General features: G+C 37.6%; 2 protein-coding genes across 3 annotated transcripts; both read left to right on the plus strand.

Annotated features, from left to right (window-relative positions):
• The first annotated feature begins 1,999 nt into the window (after positions 1 to 1,999).
• Positions 2,000 to 8,253, plus strand: LOC125480815 (adagio protein 1). The gene is made up of 2 exons (XM_048591944.1): positions 2,000 to 2,573; positions 6,213 to 8,253. Exons 1-2 carry the CDS (start codon positions 2,314 to 2,316, stop codon positions 7,822 to 7,824), a joined length of 1,872 nt encoding a protein of 623 aa, XP_048447901.1. The 5' UTR covers positions 2,000 to 2,313; the 3' UTR covers positions 7,825 to 8,253.
• Positions 8,254 to 20,637: 12,384 nt separating this feature from the next.
• Positions 20,638 to 24,467, plus strand: LOC125480847. Of its 2 annotated transcripts, XM_048592055.1 has the most exons (5): positions 20,638 to 21,092; positions 22,207 to 22,304; positions 22,678 to 22,738; positions 23,920 to 23,989; positions 24,079 to 24,467. In XM_048592055.1, the coding sequence occupies exons 1-4, from the start codon at positions 20,810 to 20,812 to the stop codon at positions 23,952 to 23,954; spliced, it is 477 nt and encodes a 158-aa protein (XP_048448012.1). In that variant the 5' UTR covers positions 20,638 to 20,809; the 3' UTR covers positions 23,955 to 23,989; positions 24,079 to 24,467. The 2 variants fall into 2 exon arrangements, with proteins under 2 accessions (XP_048448012.1, XP_048448013.1); XM_048592056.1 differs by lacking the exon at positions 22,678 to 22,738 and having other exon boundaries at positions 20,641 to 21,092.
• Positions 24,468 to 25,037: the final 570 nt, after the last annotated feature.

Genomic DNA, 25,037 nt, shown 5'->3' on the forward strand with positions numbered 1-25,037 from the left:
AGTTTACAACATCAAGTTTAGTTTAGAACCTTGATTTGCATTTGACCTTTTGTAATGAACATTGAAATTAGGCACCACAAACAAGGGATGATTCATCTGCAAATCCTGAAGCTCATTCACCAAGAGCCACCAAGTAGAGAAAGACAAGGCAAACCAATACCTAAAGATGCCAGAAATTGTAACAAATTAATATTTTTTTGTGTCATGTTTTATGTGCAATAGGAATTGAAATTATGGTACATGGGTTCTGGAATTAGACATTACAAACATTGACTTTCTTTTGGTTTTTTGAACTGATTTGCAACTTTGGAAATGCACTATTTTGCTTGATGGTTTTAGTAGGTTTTTTGAATCAGTGCACTGTGCATTTTTGGATATTTAAGGATGTCTAATGCATATCTTTGTAAATGTTAGATGGATTAAGGATGCTATATGAATTACAGTTCATCTTGTGGTCTTTGCAAATGTTTTGTTTGAAGTGGACTTTGTGTTCATCTTTTGGTTATATCATGTGTTTATGTGGGATTTGTGTTCATCTCTAGCTTACATCATGTGTTGATGTGGGATTTGTGTTTATGTAGAATTTTTTTTTATAGGTTGTATTATCTTCCAAAATTGGACCCTTTAAAAAATAATTTTTTTTAGCTCACATGGACTACTTTTGGTGGGAAAAAATTGTGTTAAAATTTTTTTTTTCAAAAAAATGACGTGGAAATTTTCTGGCGGGAAATCTACGTGGCAGACCAATGTGGGTATGTGGAGAGGGTGGGACCCAACATAAGCCACGTCAGCATATAATGGAGGAATTGACAGACAACGTAACGGAGCTAGAACATTGCAACAAATTCGTACATAAGACATGACATCGAAACTTTTAAAAGATGAGGTATGAAACTGTGAATGATCCAATAGTTGAGATAGTTTTGTGTAATTTACCCTAAATCAAAATGCAAATGTCCTTGACACCAAGCAAACAGAAAAAGAAACACAATTCAAATGTACATATGCATCCATAATACAAATATACATCCACACATACAAATACATCTACCATGCAGTACGAATGTTAGTTTAAGCACAGTAATTTAAGCCAAAGGGGACTTATCAAGAGATTGAAATAAAGGTCCAGGAAAAAGAGAGAAAAAACCTGAAGATCATTATATCAAAAAAAAAAAAAAAAAAAAAAGAAAAAGAAATCGGAACTTGAATGTCAAATTTGGAGATCTAGTAGAGAAAATGACCTTCTCTTTTCAAATATGTGCCTTATCTCAATAGGTGAACCGTGGAGAGAAAGACCTAATTGAGAAATGCTCCCATGTAGTTGTAGTAGGTGAAACTAGTTTGGTTTTTACCTCTCATTCAAAGACACTTGTATACAATTATTAAATTAAATTAATTATATATATTTACGGTTCGGTTCGGTTCTACTAAGGTGAAAACCAGAACCGGAACAGTTATGAACAGTTCTTTCGGTTCTTGTACCTACGTTGACTTTTTTTTGTCAACATAGTTTTTTAAGGTTTACTTTGTCGCGGTTCAATTTGGTTTTGCGGTTTCACGGTTTTTATGCCCACCCCTACCAGAGCATTCATGATCCTTGGCAATTTTATTTTACTTAGAACTGGACCAAGCCATATATGAACTTAATCCTTTCAGAGTCCACTTCCATGATAACTTGGTCGAATCAATAATTTCTTGAGCTGAAAGCCTCTATTGGCCTAAAGGATCATTACTGGGCCGAGGATTGTGATTTTTCAACTCGGGTTAGTCCATCCTCGACCCAAACTGTTATTTAAGGCCCAAACAACCTCTTATAAGGGTTTACAACTTACAAACATCAACAATGTTTGCACCTGTTGAATGGTACCTGACGTCAAACCATTTTTATTAAGCTGTTTTTTCCAAAAGCACTGCAAACCCAAATCAATTTTAACACATGGCGCATCACCGGGTATTATAACATTTCTGCTTAACCACGCGTGACGTTTCTTGTGATGGTCTGAAACGGCGCCCGCTGGTGGAAACCCCGACCCGGCTCTTTAGATTTTTCCCCAACGAACTCCAGCCGGTCCACAGAGTTTCCAATTTTGCTCCACATATTTATACTATATATAATATTTTGGGTGCGAAAATACGATCAAAGCAGTTAAAAGTTTAGCCGACCACCCGTTGGGCCTTTAGCTAAATTTCCCAAACACTTCCCACCACTCGTATCGCTCAACCTTTACACACACCTCCCACCACCTCCGTTCGCCTTCGATCAAGGAGGAGGTCGACGATTCAAATTCTTCCGGGCGATTGAAAGCAGTATTAATGGAGTGGGATAGCAATTCGGATCTGAGCACCGAGGAGGAGGAGGACGAGGAAGGGAGCTTGATTTTCCCCGACGATGATGACGTTTCGGGCCCCGGACCTGGTCCGCTTCCGTTCCCAGTCGAGAATTTGCTCCAAACGGCCCCGTGTGGTTTCGTTGTCACGGACGCTCTTGACCCTGACCATCCTATCATCTACGTGAACACTGTGTTTGAAGTGGTCTCGGGGTACCGTGCCGAGGAGGTTCTTGGTCGCAATTGGTCAGTTTCCTTTCTTGGGATTTTATATTAGGGTTTTGAATTGGGGGTTTTAGGGTTGCATGTTTGGTTTTCGGTGGGGGATTGAATTCGGTTTTTTGGAAATGTTTAATTTTGGTTGCGGAAACCGTGGGGAAATTGTATTTTGCTTTGTTAGAGGTGCTGCGCAATGGGTATTTTGGATTGAATTGTTTTTCGTTGTGGTTGGTATTGGGCTGCTCCTGGCGTTTGTGAGCTGTCTAGGGTTTTGTTTGGGCTCGGGAATTGGATGAAAATTAAGCAAATTGGAGCTGCAAATAGTTGTTTTGTTGAGTCTTTGTGGTATTGAACGCTCAGGCATGTTGTGCTGAGTGTTACTTCTAGTAGGAGCAATACAAATTTCTCATATTGTAGTTGTCAAAGCAAATTAGGATAAAATTACTACGAAATTTGATGCGAAGGGTTTCTATTCTGTGTTTGGGTGTTGCCTTGTCATCCTATCGCTCTATTCTTATCAAAGTTTTAATTTTAATTTTTTAAGAAGTGAAAATTTTGGGAAGAAAATAATGGAAAATAGGATGGACAAGTAGTCCTTCTAGGTACCCCAATTAGAAAATACTACATAAAAGGAATAAAACAAGCAACACTCGATACAGAACTCCACTGTAGTTGATGAATCACACTAATTAGAACATCTCCAGATTGCTCAAGGGGGCCAAAACTCTATGGATGTCCCAAATGAAAACTCTAATTGCCTTCTGTATCTTCAAAATTTTGTTTTATACCTTGAATATACGTATTTTAAAATTTACTTTAACACAAAGTCTTCTCCACATCTAATCTGGGGTATAAGCTTGGTGAATTTGATAGTTGCTATTATAATGCTTGAAATCCATTAGCAGGTTCATTAACACGAGTTGTATCGTAGCTTTGTTTAGCTAAAATCTATAATACTATTGAAATCAATGCTTTTATTTTCTTTCTATTAGTTATAATATTAAAGATTACATTGTAGGTATTTTTTTTGGTGCTTTACCTAATAGTTGAAATATTTTATGTAAGGGGTTCATGTTTTTAATGGTTTTGTCTCCTGGTTGTAGCATCATGAGTAAATGTCATACAATGAATACATCAGATTGCAAGCATCAAGTTAATTTTTTAAGATTCATATGCTAGATGGTACCTAATGTCCATCTCTTTTTCTATCATTGCCCTATCTAGTTGAGTAGCTAGGTGCCTAAGGTCGCACAAAAGTGTTTAGATTTTTCGTGATTAGAAGCAAATAAAGAAGAAAGAGCATGAGTCTCTTATGAAATTATAGGCACCATAATTGGCCACTTTAAAGTAGGATAAAGCTTAAATGTTCACCGCCTTCTTGTATAATATTAGGATGTCCCCTCCGACCAGCGAGATGTTTGTGTTCAATATTCTCCTTCTAATTAATTGTCGTTTGATAAACCTGTTTGAGCATAGATATGGTGTCAGTAGGAAGGATTACTTAAACTCTACACCAAAGTTTAAGTTTTGAAGTAAAGTTTCCCTCAGGGTTTTAACCAAGTAGATATACTAGGAACAGTTGTTTTACAAAAAACAATTTGCATAACCTTGTGATCTTTTTTGGTTGGTTTTATTCATTTTACATACCTTAGAATAGTGCAATCTTATACATATCATAAGGTGTTAGTCACTGAAGCTGAGCTGTTTATGCCCAGCTCCTTAGTAGTCAACACTTATATTTTGTGACTTACACGAGCCAATACTATGATGCAATCGTTTAGAGCAACACTCTTTAGTTTTTTCTTATACTTACAATTATTTGAATCTTCATTCTGAAATTCGCTAATGTTTCTATTTGTGAGATTCTTGGTGTTTGTGGCTTAACTGAGTTATGAAGATATTGAACAAGCTCAAGAAATGATCTAATCCAGTCTTAGAATTTTTTATCATCAGATTTAAGTGTAACTAAGCTACCAGGATCATAATCAAGAATGGGTTGGTGTGTATTGGACCCTTACAAGTATAAAAAACCTGATGTAAAAGGGATGGTATTTTTGGGTCCCACTTTACACTACTGTCCAATGATGCAAAGTGTCTAATTTGGATTTCCATTTAAGAAGTATCCATGCGAAAAATTAGCAAAATAATTTAAATGGGAAACTTATAAAGAAATCTAAAAATCACTCAATTTGGATGATTGAGCCGCATTGCTGGGTGGCCCTGCCAATGCAATCCCTTTTGGTTCTTATTGAAAGGGATCCCTCTTAAGAAGGGAACTATATGTATGTATGTATGTATGTATGTATGTATGTATGTATGTATGTACATGTATGTGTGTGTTTATATATATATATTTTGTAATAAAGGAAAAATTGTGTACTAGGGTTATTGTTTGGTTACATGTAACATTTGTTGAGGATAGTGTTTCAAGTTTTATTGCTAAATGCGTGTTTATTTTCCCTATTTAGGTCTCTTTAATTGTTAGTACTAGGATCTAACGGAAGACTTGACACAAAAACGAGCACAGGGGCATTTTAGGATTCATACATCCGACCCCCCTTAGTGGGATAAGGCTTTGTTGTTGTTGTAATTAGTAGTACTAGACATGTATAATTGTTTATCTACTAGCTATTTTATAAGGTTGGCCATCTACGGTGAATGCAACACATTCTTCACTCTTGTCAAAAGAGAACCATACTTGGATATGTGAAAAGAATAACCAAAATCAAGAAACCAACTACTAGAACATTCAATAGATTCTGAGTTGAATATTTTGACATTATGGGCACTGTATCAATGACCTGAGTTGAATCAATGGGCATTTGTCGTGTGACATTATGGCCATATGACAGGCACTGGATGCAACTAGCATTCAGTTGAATCTGAGTTGAATCATTGAAACTATGGTCACTGTATCAATGACCTTACCTAGTGCTTTTGCCCGTAGCTTAGGATAAGTAATATTGATTGGCCATGTGTCATGACAACAACAACATTATTTGCCCTTATGATTCCTAGTCTTTGATCCATTATGGGCCTTAAGAATCAGATGGAGTGTGCGCTCCAAAGTTCCATCCGTGAGAGAAAAGATTGATTTCATTATCTGAGTAGCTGATTCACCTTGAGGGGAAACAAAAGATTGAAGTTTCATAATTTTTAGTACTTTTGACAGCTTTAAACTTTTGTTATTATTTATATATCTCATAAAATTGTTGCTTTTCAATATATAGTATTGGAAAATTGAGATTAAGTTAACAATGACAGTAATTGAGTCAAAATTACAATAGCAAAGCTGCTACATGCGAATTATTACAAAATTTAAAGGGACTGCTATAAGATATCCTGATTTGTTGGGGAGGTCAGTATAAACCTTGCTAAATCTTTGACATTTGGTTCTATTGTGATTAAAATTGACCTTATTCAAGGCAAAGCATTAATAAAAATTCGATATTTTGCTGCTATATAATACAGTGTGTATATATTATTATTATTAATTTATTTATTTATTTTTATGTTTGAACGTTGGAGACAAATCAAATAGTTTTTGTGTTTCTTTTTATTTGAGGGCTCTCTTTTGTTGGAATTGGATGTTAGCATAAAGAAATAATGCATCTTTCTTTCTGTTCCCTTCTCTGTTTTGTTCTGATGTTGGTGCTTTTTTCACAGCCGGTTTTTGCAATATAGAGGGCCATTTGCAAAAAGAAGGCATCCACTAGTTGACTCTGCAGTAGTTGCAGAAATTAAAAGATGTCTGGAGGAGGGTATTGAATTCCAAGGCGAGTTATTAAACTTTAGGAAAGATGGATCTCCAATGATGAATAGATTGCGCCTGACACCGATATATGGGGATGATGATATCATAACCCACGTCATCGGGATTCAGTTCTTCACAGAGGCAGACATTGATCTAGGTCCAGTGCCTGGCACTTTAATCAAGGAGTCTGCGAAATCTTCTGATCGGTTTCGTTCTTGTCTTTCTGCTTTCCGTCCTTCTGTCCTCCTGGGGGAGCGAAATATATGTCGTGGGGTTTGTGGGATGTTGCAATTGAGTGATGAGGTACTTGCTCTCAAGATTCTATCAAAATTGGCACCTAGAGACATTGCATCTATTGGTTCAGTCTGTAGGCGGCTGTATGAGCTTTCGAAGAATGAAGACCTTTGGAGAATGGTCTGCCAAAATGCGTGGGGTAGTGAAACAACTCGGGTTTTAGAGGCCGTGCCTGGTGCAAAGAGACTCGGTTGGGGTAGGTTGGCACGGGAGCTGACTACTCTTGAAGCAGCGACATGGAGAAAGGTGACTGTAGGAGGTTCTGTTGAACCCTCGCGCTGTAATTTTAGTGCTTGTGCAGTTGGAAATCGTGTTGTCCTTTTTGGTGGTGAAGGGGTTAATATGCAACCGATGAATGACACCTTCGTATTGGATCTAAACGCCAGTAACCCAGAGTGGCAGCATGTCCAAGTCAGCTCTCCTCCTCCTGGTCGTTGGGGCCATACACTATCTTGTGTGAATGGGTCCCATTTGGTGGTATTTGGAGGCTGTGGAAGGCAGGGCTTGCTGAATGATGTTTTCGTACTGGATTTGGATGCAAAGCCTCCAACTTGGCGTGAAATATCTGGGTTGGCTCCTCCGCTACCAAGATCATGGCACAGTTCCTGCACTCTTGATGGCACCAAGTTGATAGTTTCAGGTGGTTGTGCAGATTCTGGAGTACTCCTTAGTGATACTTTCTTGCTTGATCTCTCAATGGAGAAACCTGTCTGGAGAGAGATACCAGTAGCATGGAAGCCCCCTTCAAGATTGGGCCACACCCTGTCCGTATATGGTGGTAGAAAAATTTTGATGTTTGGGGGCCTGGCCAAAAGTGGTCCACTTCGTTTTCGTTCCAGCGATGTGTTCACAATGGATCTGAGTGAGGATGAACCGTGTTGGAGGTGTGTTACAGGGAGTGGAATGCCGGGTTCTGGAAATCCAGGGGGTATGGCTCCTCCTCCTAGACTTGATCACGTAGCTGTGAGCCTTCCAGGTGGGAGAATACTGATCTTTGGTGGTTCTGTTGCTGGTCTTCACTCTGCATCACAACTTTATCTCTTGGATCCAACAGATGAAAAACCTACATGGAGGATATTGAATGTACCTGGGCGGCCCCCAAGATTTGCCTGGGGACATAGTACTTGTGTTGTTGGAGGGACAAGGGCAATTGTCCTTGGTGGTCAAACTGGAGAAGAGTGGATGTTAAGTGAACTCCATGAGCTTTCGTTGGCAAACTCTGTAATCTGATTGTGTATATGGGAACACGCCATAACCACATTAGCCTTAAAGTGCAAGATTGGGGATCATTCTGAATCAGCTAGGCAGAGATTGCTGCTTAGCTCTTGACAAAAGTTACTTTAGTTGGGACGTGTTTTGGGTGTTAGTGGTAGTGCACATTTCTGATATGGAATTGTCCTAGCTCGAGATGAAGTTTCAATAATTTCATGAGCGACTTGAACCATGTTTGTTTTTTGTGAGGTTTGTGTGAGACTGCCCTTCAGTACAGACAATGAATAATTTCTTCCTTTGGCAGGTTAGGAGTACATAGTGGATAGGTAGGTTTTATATATGTAGGCTTAGTCTTATTATGCCTATGTGTTGTTTTAATTTTACGTTCTGTAATTTGAACAAAACGTGAAAATGATGCTATGTTTATAGTAACGTATTGCTAGTCCACTCCTCTGTATGTAATGAAGCCTTGCTCTGCTATCCTTCTTTCGTTTATAACTTGTCATCCTGCTTAAAAGATATACAAGATAAGATTGTGTGGCAGATTTTCTGTAGAAGCCAGCATTCAACTCTGCAGAGCAAGGGTGTGCCATTTTTGGGTGCAGATCAAGTTTTGTGACCAAGATTCAAGAATTTCCAGTCTTGGAAGGAATGTGGCTTCTTCGGTTTGCTGCCCTGAATCTTTGCTCTTTAGTTCTCTTTGATTCCGTGTTGTCTTTCATTTTCCTCCTTACCTTTGGTCAAATATATTTTTTATGTAAATTTGACGGCGGCTGTGTGACTGTTGCTCTCGTTTGTACGCACTTGCTCAGTTTGTGTAATGGTAAAGGATTGATCGGAAGGAATAGGAATATGGCATCTGTTTGTTTCATTGAGTTGGCATATCACTGCTTGTGTTTTGTGAGCTAAAGAGTGAAGAGAATATAGGAGAGGACAAGGACAATTTGATTCCTTTAGAATAATCTTCTTTCATTTGATTGCTTTTTCCCCTTGGGCCTTTATGTTTCGCATATTTTACCATAAAGTCACTCGTGTATGTTTGATGATCTTTGACGGTATGGAAGGAAAACTATAATCTTGGCTTCTTCATGCAGCAGTAGATCCATCCGAGTACTGGAAAATTATAACGCTGCAAAATGTAACTGATCGTACGATATTTGAGTTATACGAAAGTCGTTGATGTTTGGGCTACAACATCCAATATCCAGGGACTGAGTTGGACCTAATCTTAAGGTTTAGGGTGTGATTTCCAAGGGACTGCCTGTGTACTAGGTGGTCTTTGGCTCTTGAACGTGCTAGCCTTAAAAACTACCAAGTCTACGTGGTGTGCATGCCGAGTAACTAAGAGCTAACTACATCCTTTTGGTGAATGTGGCGTGCTAGCTCGCATTCGAGCTTGGCCGGCGAGTAAGGTAAATGTGGTGGTAGTGTCGAATGCGATGTTGACTCCTGTATTCGAGCGATCATTGCCGAGGAAGGAAAATATCTTGGCCTTGGGTTCTAGAACTTGAAGACAAGGTTGCTAGTCGCTGCAAAGTTCAATAAAGGTTTGGCTTTCAATGTCCCGAACACTACGTAACCTAGTAGCATCTCACTTTGCCGACAAGGCTAATGAGAACATCTCTTTCAGTGAGAGAGTCAAAGACTTCTAGCCGTTAGAAACTTGGATGGATAACCAGCCAAACATGAAGCAGTGTTGTTAGTCCAAAATGAAAATACTTCTCGACTGCCTAATTCTATAGCTCTAGTGTTATTAATCCAAACTGAAGATGTCCCCCACTGTCAACACAATGTTGTTGATGGAAGGGTTGGAATAAATAGTAATCTCTTAGAGTGTGACAAAGATTCACGTAAAATGAGGTTTTGTGCAGAGCGTTTGCGTGTTGAGTTGGAAGTCCTCTTCTCATTATAGCACCACTTCTATTTTTAGGGGTGAGTTTCTTGATGGCCAAGCATGCCATAGTAGACTTCTGATAGAACTATACTTCTTCGGCGCTTTTCAAAATATCCATGACATTATCCTTTCACTAATCCGCACATGGTTTTGGCCGCTTCGATCTGGACTAGGATTCTGAACCTAGTCCTTTTATGTGTTTAATTAACTTCTTATTTGACCAATCGCAAGTCTCGATTCCTAGAATAATTTGAATCTTATCAAATCTTATTCTAATCCTTGGTAATTTCAATTTAATCAGAACTCGGCCGAGTCATTACTCAATCTAACCCCTTAAGAATCCTACTTCTATTACGACTCAGCCGAATTCTTTTATGGGCTGAATATCATTCGGCCTGAGGAATCACTACTGGGCTGAGAATTAACCCAAACCATCCACCTTCGGTTCAGATCTAGTATTTCAGGTCTAAACAGAATGACGACATCAACGTTATGGCTAAGGCTATGTTTGGATGAGAGATTTTCAAGCTCCTTAGAAGTTGTTCTTTGCCAATACCTCTTTATATGCCCTTGTAATGCTCCATGATGCACAGATTTCCTATCCAACATTTTCATCTTCCTTATACATGGCTTCCAATCCCATAATTTTGAAATGTCTCACTTAAACATAGCCCAAAGAATATTTCATTGACATCGAACTGTTTCTAAAGAACGACTCGATTTTACATAACTGGTTTGAAGGAAATAATCCAAAACTCAATTTCAATAGGCATAACTGGTTGAAGTTTGGAGCAGTGTATTGAGGGAGTTGGATTTGGAAGTGAAGAGTTGTTGTTGTCTTTCATTTCCAATGAACTCTCGTACTTCCAAAGAACAAGTTAAACTAAATTTTAATTCCTTGGAGATTGATTTTGACTATTTCAAACTCAATATAATAACGACAATTGAATTAATGTTTACTTTCAGGGGAGCAATTCATCTAAGGAGATTTTCGTCAAGGGGAGTGTTCGACGAGATGCTATACGAGACATAAGTCCACCACGCTCTTCCTTCTTCATTTTTTTTTTCCAAGTCTTTTATCCCATTAGGTTTTTCCTAGCAAGGTTTTAGTGAGACATTATTGATCGCGTCCAACCCCTTATCAAGAATTCACAAATGGTTGTACTATATTTCCTTTTCTTTTGTTTTATCTCATTAGGTTTTCAAGTAAGATTTTTATGATGCAACTACCATTGATCGTTGGACATTCATGTGGAAGCGTTGTAAATATTGTCATTTATGTAGCTGTCCACTTTGGCATGTAAGTAGGGGAACTTGCTCTGTGTCCAACTCCAAGTAAACCTTAAGCCTATAAATAGGCATTATAAAGAGAATAATACACTCTCATTCCTCCTACTTTCTAGAGAGAGCACAGCTTGGTAAACTACACTTTAGTGCCTCTCTGATAGAGGCGTAGTCCACCAAGTAGATCTCATATTTATTAGAGATGTGATATAATGTGGTATGTTGTAACATTTTCCTTCATATTTTAGTTTAAAAAACGAAATAGTATCAAATGAAAAACAATCGGAATATTACATTTTAAAACCACATTCGGTATATCTAATGTGGTAAATTATGTGTAAAATTCATGTCAATTAATAAATTGACCACATTAAATATTTAAGAGTGATTTTGTATAAAATCAATACAAAGTTACCATATTGACAATATTTATGTTAATTATAAATAGGTTAATCATGTATTGTGACCCTTAAATACATTTAAAATAAACAAAAATTACAGAATCTACCCTTACAGCTGGCACCTACTTCAACTGACACCCCCTTTCTCATATTTTTCATATTTTGGAATAGGTCAATATGGATCAGACACTGCAACGTAGTGTCTGTTTCCTGATTCTATTTTTTATACTTGGATTTAGACGCTGCATTGCAGTGTCCATTTCCTGGTTCCCTTTTCTATCATTCACACACCTTCTATGCTTCATTCTTTGAGCGATTATTTATTTTTATGTTGAGATTTAGACACTGAAATGTAGTGTCCGTTTCCTAGTTTTGTTTTTCTTTTTTAACATTTTGATTCAGAAACTACAATGCAGTGTCTGTTACTTGGTTCTGTTTTTTCTTTTTTACATTTTGATTTAGAGCCTGCAATGCAGTGTTCGTTTCTTGGTTCTGTTTTTTTTGTTTTTTTTTTATTTTTTTTATTTTAACAGTTTGATTTATTCTTTTTTGCATTTTGATTCAAACACTGCAATGCAATGTCCGTTTCCTGTTTTGTTTTTACATTTCTATATAGAAGTTGCATTGTAGTGTCCATTTCTTGATTTTCTTCTTTTTCCCGTCATCATTCCACATTTCATTGAGTCTCTCTTGACCCATAAAAATTTTCTTAAAAAAAAACTATAAATTTCATATCATAGAAAAAAAGGAGATAGAAACGCAAAAAGATTTCAAACCCAAAAGAAGAAAACATCAAAACCCATAAAATTCAACCCTAAATTCATCCCCGCAGATCCTCATCACGGCTTTACCCATTTTGGGCTCAACGAGAAGACTTTGCCGGTGAAAGATGGCGGCAAAGAGGCATGTGTATTGAAATTAGAGCTTTTTGGGTCTGATTTCGGGTCTTTTTTCTCCTGCGGGTGGTAGTAGTGTGGCATCGTCGAATAGTTCTACTAAGAACAAGTTGCTGGATTGGGAGTGGGAGAAGGCTGAGAGAGATCAACATGGTGTCCTTGCGGGGGAAGAAGGAGCGCACATGGACGGTTTGACTGCATATTTCACAGTTGAGGTTGTCAGTTGGTTGTGGGGTGGAGGAAAAAGGTTGGACAGCATGTAATCACAATTTTTTTTTTTTTAAAAATGAGAGAGAAGGAGAGAAAGGTAAAATTCTAACTATTGATAATTCCTTAAAGCCCATGTAGCATTTATCATTGACCTATACCTAATTAATAAAAATATATCATTGATTAAGTCCACAACAAAAATATGTCACTGATATATGGTTAAATAGTCAAGTTTTTATTGATCTTTGGCTAAATTACCTTATTTTTTATATGTGTTATTTGTCACATGCAAGGGCTAAACTCAGATATATTAAGAACTCAGAGGTACTCTGATTAATGTTAAACATTTGTATAACAAACATTTAACTATAAAAGAGTGCTCAAACACACAAAAAGAAAAGAGAGAGCGCTTACTTAAGCTTGAATGACACACCCTGACCGAGATCAGGGCATACTGACCATCATTTGGAAGTGACGTAACCAAGTGCACAGTGCGGAAGCTAATAAATAATAATAAAAGTACGAATAAAAACAAACCTAGCTATACACAGAGTAAATAACATACATGTGCAAGCGTAAGTGTAAAAACAAATTTCAGAGCATGGAAGACCTAGTGCAGTCCGGGAGAAACAACACTAAATAAACTCACCCAAAGGTGGTCCTACGCTGGTGATAATCTGTCAGACAAGCCGGGAAATCCTCTGGGGAGCCACCAAGAGTGCTAGCCAAACTAGAACTTGGAGGGGCGCAAAACAGAAAGCGTGAGTGGGCAAAAACAAAGCTTTTCAAAAATCATTTCATAAACAAGTTCTAACCCCTCGCCGTAAAACCTGTATACTTCCCAGAAAATAGAATATACATATACGTAATAACCATGCTCATAAATATGCCATGCCAAATGCCTCGAGATAAAATGCAAGTACTCAGGTAATGCCAAACAATGTCATGTAATCTGTCAGTTGGAGTCACCTAATGTGACTTGTACGGCTGAATCTAGAGCTCAAATCTCTAACTTACTAACTACACTTGCACACGAGTTGGAACCACCTAAAGTGGTCTGTACGATAGGACTGGGTGTATAATAAGTACGCTCAAGTGCTACGATCACGTGAAGACTGGGCGAATAATCGCAGGTCACCTACGAGTCGGAACCACCTAAAGTGGTTTGTACGACAGGACTGTGCACCTAACTTAGATCCAAGATAAGCGTGTGGTGCAGGAGGTGAACATCACGTGAAGGACTGTGCCTAACTCTGGGCGGGAGCACTAACACCGGTGGTGCAGGTTATGAGCTCTTTATGCATCTCAAATCACTATTGAACATAAACATAAACCATAACTTACCTGACACTTACCTATGCATCCGTAGCACCAACACACACACACATATATATATATATATATGCAACTAATAATGCATAATTAAATGGGCAAACAATATGCATGGCATATAAACGTATAAAAGTTTCATTTCACTTTCTGGGAAAAACATAAGTATATAGGTATATACGGAAAACCAAAAGCCCACTCACTGGTAAGTAGAAGGGTCGTAACCCCCTTGCCTCGAGTGACCGCGCTCGTCCTCAGGATAGGTCTCACCTATATGCGAAACAAATATAAAAACGTTACTTTTAAAGCACATAACCAACATTACGAAATAACTTCTCATACAATGCTCAAATGGGGTGTATGAATACACCAACGTGATTACTCAACCTCACGAACATCCCCATATTTTTAAAATAATTTTTCAACACCGCACGCGCCCCCACGTGCAGGCCAAGGCACGGCCACACGCACCGCCCACGTGCAGGCATGTGCCTGGCACACTGACGGCGTCAGTTAACGGCGTCAGGAATATTCCGTTAAATCTAACTGATGCCGTCAACGCCGTTAGGAATATTCGGTCCAAACTGTCATCTTCTCCGGCCAAACTTCGGCGCCGTCGCCAGCGTTGGAAAATCGGGAAAATTTCAAAACTTCGTATCTCACTCGTTTTTCAACCAAATTTCATAAAATTAGTACCAAAATGAAGCTTACAACAAGAGGAACAAATCCATACCACTTTCAAGCACTAAAACCAACGGAATCTCGCTGGAAAACACCACCAACTCCAGTCAAACCTGCAACTCACGATCCCGACGTCCAAAACCTTCAAACGAACCACCCCGAGCCTCCTAAGGACCTCACCAAGCTTCCTACAAGCTTGAAATTCCCAAAAACACAAGAATTAATGTGTGCATGAACAGTGACCAAAATCGGGGATCCCGAGTTCGACGTGAAAACGAAGGTATCCTTACCTGAAATGGGTATGGTTGAACTCCTAAAGACCTCACCAGCACAACTGTGTAATTTGTTTCCTCGATCCGTGACGATTTCAAGGGTTTGTGGTGTTGTCCGTACAAGAAGATAGGAATGGGAGAGAGAGAGAGGGGGTCTCGGGACAGATAGGGTGAACAGGAGAGGAGAATGAGGATGATGATGGATGTGTGGCTGGGATGAAACCAACCAATAACCCAAAACAACCACACAAACAACAATTATCCATTAGGGGCAAAACCGTCATTTCACCCCTACGGTACGAAAAGTTCGGGACGGGCTGTCACATTGAAGACTTTCTTGAATATGTACACTTGAACTTTTACTGATATAGAAGAGTTTACATAGAAAGTGTTTACGAGAGCGATATTCACAAAGTGAACAATACAAGAGAGCAGAGGGCTTCTTAATTTCTTGTTCTCTTTAGAACTGACTACAATAATCTTTATATACAATTGAGTTTAGATCTAGTATTCGACTCGTGTTTTCTGTATTCATGTTGTTTTCATGGTATACCCGATATCTTAACGGCTCGTGTCGATATGACCCGAAACGAAATCGATCCATTAATATTATCAGGTAATATGACCCGATCCGTTACCTATTAAAGAAAATATGTTTTAAATCAATAAATAATGAAAATGAAAAACATAATACTAAATTAGTATATGCATACCACATTGTCACATAAATATTACTTCAAAACATAGAAAAAAACATTTATCTTTCAAGTATTACAAAATACCAAATATTCAAGGATATGCAAAATACCAAATTTTATTTATTTTGAACTCCCTTAAAAATACTATTCATGATAGTTTTTGTGATTTTATAAATTCAAACGATGACGTACCAATCCTCAAAGCGTAGGGTATGCGATCATGAGTATTTGCATATTTTTTCACATTTTTTGCACTTGTAAATTAATTATTATAATTTTTTAATGTGTTTGATATTTTTAAATTACTTGATATTTTTATATTTAATGTGTTTTATAATTTTTTAGTCTCACTCTTTGCCTATGATGTGAAAATTAACTTGACACACAAATTAAACCCTAATGTTAACAATTGTAGTATATATGTAAGTAGGGATCGTTCTAGACCGGGGATTAACTAGGGATGCTAATCAACACAAATAAGACTTAAAAAACACTAAATTAGACTCTATAGACTCAAAATTGACTCAAAACAGTCAAAACAACAAGAAACAATAAAAAAAACTCAATTCTAGACCTAACAGGTGATTTTTACGAACATAAGACTTAACTTGACTCAAGAGACTAAAAGAAGACAGATTTTGACTCAAATAACAAGACTCAATGGAAGGGGGATTGTTTTTGACGAATTTAAAACTTAAAACAGAAACTTTGCATAAAACACTTTATAAAAACGAATTTGGTGAATTGAAAAGGGTGAAAGGCTAGTTAGATGGTCCTTCTCCACACATGACATATGCATACAAACCAATTTCTAGTTATTATTCCTTTAGACTATGAATGACAACACCCCAAGTTAACCGTGATAGCACAAATTAACCATCAGATTTTCCTTAACTCATTGAATTGGATGGAATACGCATCGCAACCAAATTATCCTTATCAAGTTCCCTAACTATGAAAAGCATGATAGAGAGACATATCAAAGGTCATTAAGTTCTTTGAAAACCATAAGCGTTGACGAGGCATTCGTAACTATGAAAAGTATGATACTCATGCCAAGAATTTACTTAACACAATCATGACTAGTGACTTCCACTACTTGTGAATATAAGTTCATAACGATTAGGTGAAACTCCCTTATACTCTAGCATCAAATTCATGCATGCAAATTAAGTGTCGACCCTCAATCAACATACATAAACAAGTTTTGATAACTCAGATAAGCAAATCACATTCAAGACTCAAGAAACAATAACTGGACGTAATCAATTCATATAAAACATATAATCATGGCTTCGAATTCACCTCCAACTATAAAGAAATTAGTTCCTCATGTCTTTGAAAACATAAAACCAAATTAAAACAAACATTGAAACAAATCTAAGGATAGAGAGAACCAAGAACGTCCTGGCAATTCCAATGGCAGATTTCGAACCCTCCTTGGATTTGCAAGCCATGGCACAAAGTTCCTTCCTTCCTTCCTTGCAAGCACGCACAAATCTCCAAGAATTTTCCAAGAAACCTGCAACACTCTCTCCCTTTTCTCTAAAATATATCTCTCTGTGGTTCTCCCCCTTTTCTGCGACACACACTTAAATATATATATGATGCACGGCTGAAAACCCTTAGAATTAGGTCTAGGGTTTGGTAGAAATCAGGTGGGAAAAGGACTAGGGTGCACCAAAATCTGAAGGGAAAAAGATTGCACAATCCTAAGGGGAAAAGGTTAGGGTTACACGGCAAAGACCAAAGACAATAGGGAGAGGGTGCGGCATACATTTAAGATCAGGACTAAGGCTTCTAGAAAGGGTATCATGGCAGGTTTCTAGAAGAACAAGGGCTAAGGGGTGCGGCACCAATGTAGGAAAAGGATAGAGCTTCTAGAACCTGATATTTAGGTGAATTAATCTGAAATTAAGTCCTCTTTTCAGCTGGAATTAAGGTGGGAAAAGATTAGGTTAAGATAGGATAAGATAAGGCTTGATAAGGTAAGGATAAGACAAGGTTATTTGGATAATGTTCCATGTTTCCTGTTCTTTCCTTATCTTCTTTGTCTTGAACTTGTTTCTCCAAATTTGTAGCATGTTCCTAGCCTCTTTTGACTTCAAATTCGTCCATCCACCTTGCTCTATATGCAAGCTATCCATTCCAGCCCAAAAATGCACTAAAATGCACCAAAATGCACCAAAATGCACTTTCTTGCCAACTTTGCCATTAGGACCTACAAACACACGAAAATTGCTTAAAATACTAAAATAACAAGGAACTAACAACATAAATGCAAGAAAACAAGTTAACTAAGTCGCATAAATATGCTCCTATTAGCCTATAGCATACTATAAAAATAAATAAATAAAAATTAAATTTTTAAAATTTATATAGAATAAAAATACGAAAATACATATTTAATATACAATATATACATATACACTATGGCTATTGTATTTGACACACTCCCCCGATCTGGATTGTCCACTAGGACTCCGAATCAAGTTGTTTTGGGAGACACCTGGAAGGTGACAAAGCCATAAAGTGTGGTGTAGTAGAAAATGTGAATAAATTTAAACCTAAAAGGGCCTAACCAAAAGAGTGCACTGGTGAGCGGGATTGAACCCATTTCACACGTGACGTCAAAGCATAAGAACTGTACAACAAATAGGGTGAGGGTTATACCATTGAAGATAACCATGTACAGAGATTTGCCAGAGTCGTCGTTTATACGTAGGCATGACTACTAAACCAGGAGGGGCGAAAAACAGAAGGGTGAGTGGGCACAAAAATAAAGGTTTATAAAATCCAGTTATTTTCCAAACATACTAACCCCTCACTGTAAAACATGTATAGTTTCCCGAAAAACATACTACGTATAAGTATGAAATCAAACGCATGCCAACAGTAAATCCAGAAGTATGCCACAACACAATAACCCAACAGCAATATAAATATAAGCATGTGCTCAACAATCTATACTAGCACGCAAGTCAGAGTCGCCTAATGCGACTGTACGACTTGTACGACAGGACTAGGGCGTATATTATTATTACACCTAATCCTGTCGTACAATTTGCATTAGGCGACTCCGACTCGTGTGCTAGTATAGATTGATGAGCAATAGGTGTAGTCGTACATATCGCATTAGGCGACTCCGACTTGCATGCTAGTATAGATTGTTGAGAACATGCTTATATTTATATTGTTGTTGAGTTATTGTGATGTGGCATACTTCTGGATTTATTGTTGACATGTGTTTGATTTCATACCTATACGTGGTATGTTTTTCTGGAAACTATACATGTTTTACATTGAGGGGTTAGTATGTTTGGAAAATAATTGGATTTTATAAACCTTTATTTTTGTGCCCACTCACCCTTCTATTTTTCGCCCCTCCACGTTTAGTAGTTGTGCCTACGTATAAACGAGGACTCTGGCAAATCTCAATAGATGGTTATCTTCAATGGTATAACCCTCACCCTGTTTGCTGTACTGTTCTTATGCTCTGATGTCACGTGTGAAATGGGTTCAATCCCGCTCACCAGCGCACTCTTTTGGTTAGGCACTTTTAGGTTTAAATTTATTCACATTTTCCACAACACCACACTTTATGGCTTCGTCACCTTCCAGGTGTCGACCAACACAACTCGATTCGGAGTCCTACTGGATAATCCGGGTTGGGTGTGTCAATATTTCTTAGTAAGTTTTTTTAGTAGTTTAAAAAAAATTAAAATCATCAAAATAACTTTTTTCGTAACATGTCGAAACGGGTTATTCTCGTGTCACCCTTGTGTAAACCTGTTAAGCACTCGTTATTAACGGGTTCTTATCATGTAACTTGATAACGATCCGATTAGTTATTGTGTTAAGCCGAAATTGCCAGCCTAATTGAGTTTGTCTTCAAGACAAAAATGCTATAGTGAAAAAGACTTAAAATTATCCACAAATGCCACTTTTAGTAGTGGTAGTATTGTTTTTGCAAAAAAGAAACTGTTGCGGTAGAATTTACTTTTTCTTTTGTTGGGTGTTGAGTTGGAAAAATTGGACCATTCTTGGAACATCTTAACCAATAACCATTGTCCAGAAGCTTTTGGAAGCTTTCTTAGGAATAGTTTTGGTATTTGGAAAAATTGTTGTCCCTCGGTGAAATGTAGCCCAAAAATTGTCTCTAAGCAATTTTGCATAAACCCTAGGCATATAATTTTTTTTCTCTCTATGTGAGAGGTCTTCTCACTTTCTGTGAATTTGTGCTTCCAATTCCGGTGAATCGATCAGCCACTAGGGCTAGTAGTGGCCAGGGTTGATGGCAACCTTTTTTCTTGTTCTTTTTCTTGTCTACTGTTCTTTGTTTTTCCGACTTGCTTTTCCTCTGTCATCCACCCCCTTGCGCTTCTGATTTAACCGGCCTTTGCCCCATATCGAAAAGTCTCCTTTTTCGATCTCTCCTTTCTTATCCTCCCTATAATCTTTCCACCTTCATGCATCTACTCAACCCATTTTCTTTCTCTTCCGTTTGGCTTCGTTCGATCTTCATTCTGCAATTGTTTGGATCTGTAACCTTTTCGTACTACCATGTTTCACAGATTTCAAGGAAGATGTGTAGAGCTTCAACTCGGGTGGTCACACCACCACTTTTCGTTTGTGTGTCGGTTTCGGCACAGGCAACTGTTGCCTGTGGGAGCTTCTTTCCCACTCACTTCCTTCTCTTAGTGGCCATAGACTCGATCTGTGGGGTGGTTGTTTGTGGACGATGCAATTTGTTTCTAGTTTCGTTTTATGGGCATGGCTGGGATTGATCTTTCGGCGTTTGTAGGGGGCCTGGTTTGTGGTCGGCGAAATGTGCTTCTACGACGGAAAAGGTTTACGTCATTTAGGTTTCTGTGTGTATTTTTCTATTTTGGGCTCAACTTTTGAGTTGGGCTCTTTTTTTTATGGTGTTTTGGAGGTTAGTTATGTGGTTTCTGTAAATTTGGGCATTCAATTGTGTGCGTATGTTGTGTGTTGGTAATAAAATTTACCTTATGACAAAAGATAAAAAATAAAAAATAAAAACCTAAGATTGTAAATAAACATTCTAATTAGAAGAATATGGTCTCATTATTCCTCCAACAGTACTACTAGCAACTAGAAAAATTACTATTATTATAAATAAATAAATAAACAAACTCACAAAGACAGAGATCTGACCAGTTGGGTTTGCGTGCAGTCGACAGGACTCCTTCTATCCACCTACTCACAAGTTTCACTCTCCCTCTCACTTAAAGCAAGTCCACTCCCCTTCTCACCCAAAACCCACAAAGATCCCTCACTTTCTCTCCCATTTTCCTCCAAACCAAACACAACCCAGATGGCCATCAACAGGGACTCGACTCCCCCTCCAATGATCGGCAAGATTGGTCCCTACACTGTGTTCATGACTCCGCCCTCCACCCCTAAGCCGCCTGAACCGGTCTTTGAATCTCCCCGGAAGGTGGCCGCGCCGGTCTTTGAGTCCCCCAAAAAGGTGGCCCCGCCTCCGGTCCAGCCGCCGCCTCAGCAATTGGTGAAGCCCATTGCCGTATCATCGGATTCCTCGGCCGATGGGTCGGTGTTGGGTATTTTTAAGAATGCGGTCACCAAAGTGCAGAAGGGTAAATGCATGTTTTTGTTTACTTATGATTTTGACATGAAATTAATGGAATGAAAGAAAGCCCAGATGAAATTTTGTTGTGAATTGTTGAGTAAATGGTATAAATAATTTTTATTTGTTAGGAAGATTAAGGGGGTTGTAGTCAAATAGGATTTGAGAAGACTTTAAAATTATAGTGTAGTCAATTAAAAGATTTTAAAAGATTTTGAAATCCATTTAAATTTAGATGTAGTCAATTAAAGGATTTTAGAATCCTTTAAAATCTAGATGTAATCAATTAAAAGATTTTAAATGATTTTAAAATCCATCCAAATCCAAGTGTTTTAAAAAAATTAAGATTTTGGAGGATTTCAATAAATTGTGGATTTTGTGGAATTTGAGAGTCAAAAATATATATAACCAAGACTAAAAAGAATCCAACCTCACCCTCTAGGATTTCAAATCCTTCCACCACAATCCATCACAATCCATTCAAATTCTTTAAAAATCCATATGAATTTTGTAAGAATCTTTAATCCTCTTAAATCCTATCAAATCTATTATTTTTAAAATCCTTTAAAATCTTGTTTGGCTACACCTTCCTAAATTACCATTAGATTTGATGTTTTAATATATATATTTTTTTTCAATTTATTTTTTTATGCTTGATGGAATGTAAGCAGAGTTGATTGGTGATTTTGTAACCCCTGCTTGGTTTTCGGAGAGAATAGATAGTAGATTACACGGTGTTATGGTTTTTGTGCTTTCCTCGTTTGATGGGATGAATGAGATAGGTTGTGATCAATTAAAATGAACTTGAGTTCAGTCCGTTGTTTGTTGTGCCAACATGTGAGATAGATTGGACAGGACATGATGAGTTATGAATTCACAATAGAGTGGGTTATCGAACCTATCCTTATACATGGGTTACAAGTCCATGTCAGTCCAATCCTATCTGGAGGCCCAATCCTATCTTAGGCCACCAAAGGGGCCATTAAGGTTTTGGTTTGCAGAAACTTGAAAGCGAATACTCGGCAATCTGGATTTGCATTTTATAGTTTCACCAGTCCTACACTTGTTGATATTTTCATTGCAAGTGAACCACTACTAAGGATGCCTCTTTGGTTATGTTGCAGCTCATTCAAGTTTGGATGACCATTTGGCGCGTTGGTTTGGGTTAAATCAGTCAAAATATCAATGGGCACTAGATGATTATTACCAGAGCAAGGGGATGGTAAGCATTTGAATGCTTGCATGCATATTACTTGTTTGCTTTTGTTGCATTTTTATGTTGTAATGTTTAGTAGCTTAAGCTTGATGTCTTGATAAAGCATTGGATAAATTCAAGTGCGCAGATGTTGATTGATACAGATATAAGCAATCGAATAAAATCATTGGTTTAGTTTCCTTGTCAGTGTCTCATCATGCGCCGTCATACAATCAGTACTAATGCATTTGTAATTTGTATTGATTAAGTTCTTGTGCGAAGTTTGTTTTGTATATACAAATGTCTTCCTAAGACCAGTATTATGAAAGTCAAGGGTTTTTAATCCTCTGGCCAGTGAATGCTCTTATTTTGTTTTTTAAAACCCCTTTTTTGTTTTCAGTTAGAAAGTTACTTTATAACAGGTAACAGAAAGAGAGATCGAGGTCTCTTTAAAGTTTACGGTATGTGTGTTGACCTACTCCAACTTACAACTCCTTTTGAAATATGGATCAAACTTCAGCAATAGTCACTATATTTGATATCATATCGTAGTGCAAGGGTGAAGGAATATTGGTAAAATGTTGAAAGAAAGGACATAAAATTGGTATCTAAACACTTGGTCTGATGTTAAAATAGTTCTCAAGCAGAATGGCCGAGTACACAACTTAAACCTAACCTTGTCCAATAAATGATTCAAATTTATGATATTGAAAAATCAAAGATCCATTGTAATGTAGTATTACTTCCTCATACTTCCGGTGTGTTAAGGTAAACTTGATACTTAATTGTAATATATTTTACAAGAACAACCCCCGCGTCACCATTTGTTTTGTGATGTAAAATTTAAGTAGGGTTAATTATAAGAACATGTTTGAGAAGTAAAACAAGTATTGAGTTGTGTACCCTATAAGGATAAACTTGTGTGGAATAAGATATTCAGCCTTACAGCAGCTGGTCCTTTAGACCGTGCTTATAAACTTGTGTTACATTAGTATTATTATTATTAATTTATCCACTATTTTGTAATTCTTGTTTTTATTTTAATAAAGTATCATCGTTTCTTCTCAAAAAAAAAAAAAAAAAATTATTATTTATTATTATTGCCATCTCATCTCTGCATCTTTTTCTCAACTTATTCTGATATAAGCCCTGAGCACCATTCTTGGCGTCTAGTACAAAATACATCAGACCGTGGTTCATCGCACAATAACCCCACATTTGGTTTTCACATACCTGACCCCGTTAACTATGGGTATATGCTCCCATCTTGTATTGCCATTATTTACCTATGAAGTGAGATGGGAACCATAACAGATACTTCTTCATGATTGAATCCCTAGCCTCCGTATAACCCCTTGAACGCGGCTCGTCAATGTAAGGGAGACTAGCTTACCAACCATAACCCCTTTAACCCTTAACTTGTTTGGAAATAAGCATGTCTAAGCCAAACCATTCACGTATCTCCGAGGATTCTGTGCGTGTTTTACATTTTTGGATATTGTTTTGCTAACTTGAGTGTAATGATAACATTTAGCTTACTTGATTACAAATGAGCTTTGGTACTACTTTAACTTGCCTTTATTACTGTCTAACCGTTGCTGTTATCTGTAACCAATAACTTGATGCTTTTACCTGATTACAGGAAATGGACGGTGCAAAACCAAAAGAGATATCTAGCAAAATGCAGAGTGTGTAACATGGTTTCTGGACAGGTAAAGATAAGATGATGTTTAAATACCACTTTATGTCAGGTTTCAGAAACTTTTTTTAGCTTTTCCACTGAATTTACATTGGTTTGCAGAATTAATTGCAAGAGAGAGCCTCATGCAGAAATCTTTTGTGTATACTATAATTATATGCATATGTATGGAGTAGAAGAAGTGCATCTGAATCTGTAGAATCCAACCAACTTCTGGGTTTCTGGTTAATTCAATTCTCCGCCTGCTGCAACAGCTGAATTTGGTTGTCTAACAGTTTATAAGCCATCCAAGTCTATAGTTTTCAACCAAAGTTTTGTTCATGTACTCCTTTAAACTGCCAGCTGATTGTATTTGTTGTTGTCGTACGTGTGGGTTCTGTACTTTTGGCTTATTGGTGTATTTGTATTTTTCATGACAGCCGTAATTTGTGGCTTATGATTGTAAGAGATGCTTTTTCGGCATGTATTTGTTGTCCCTCATCGTTGATTCACTGCTGAATTTCGGTCACATTATAATTGGGTCAGTCCTGGGACATCGAGCTTTAATCAACTAAATCAGTAGGGTCACTTTCCGAGAACTTGGGACCCATTCCAACATCTGAAAGAGGAATATCATTAGATTAATTGATAAGGGTAGTTTTTCAATTGCATTACTTGTTATTTCTTTTTCTCTTCAGATATCAACTTTAACGAGCACACTGACATTTTAGGATTCCTACAGTCGGCCTTACTTAGTGGGATAATGCTTTGTTATTGCTGTATATCAACCTTAGGTTGAACAATCATGGCTCGTTAACTAAGAGTGATTTTACAACATCCATCTTGGTGTGTGACAGTCGTCATAAGACGTTCAGACAATTCGTGTGCTTCCTGAGACTCCTATCATGCAATTTATCTTCTAGAATCTGAGGAAGTTGGTACTAATTGATGAAGAACATAGTTGGTACTAACTGTGGAGGTCACCATCTTTGTTGTAGTATACAAGAAAAGAAGAAAGAAAAGTAGAAGGTCCGTTAGTCTGGAATTTCACGACTTCCTAAATGATATGGAAATGGTTGCCA

Source organism: the organism of the source record quoted next, unplaced genomic scaffold, assembly GCF_019419815.1.
Source record: "Pyrus x bretschneideri cultivar Hongxiangsu unplaced genomic scaffold, Pyrus_bretschneideri_v1 Contig36, whole genome shotgun sequence".
Lineage (NCBI taxonomy): Eukaryota > Viridiplantae > Streptophyta > Magnoliopsida > Rosales > Rosaceae > Pyrus > Pyrus x bretschneideri.

Coding starts and splice junctions, on each gene's coding strand:
- LOC125480815 (XM_048591944.1), top strand. CDS start 2,314: ATGGAGTGGGATAGCAATTCGGATCTGAGCACCGAGGAGGAGGAGGAC. Junction 2,574..6,212: donor GAGGTTCTTGGTCGCAATTG/GTCAGTTTCCTT, acceptor CTTTTTTCACAG/CCGGTTTTTGCAATATAGAG.
- LOC125480847 (XM_048592055.1), top strand. CDS start 20,810: ATGGCCATCAACAGGGACTCGACTCCCCCTCCAATGATCGGCAAGATT. Junction 22,305..22,677: donor ATTACCAGAGCAAGGGGATG/GTAAGCATTTGA, acceptor TTTTGTTTTCAG/TTAGAAAGTTACTTTATAAC. Junction 22,739..23,919: donor AGGTCTCTTTAAAGTTTACG/GTATGTGTGTTG, acceptor ACCTGATTACAG/GAAATGGACGGTGCAAAACC.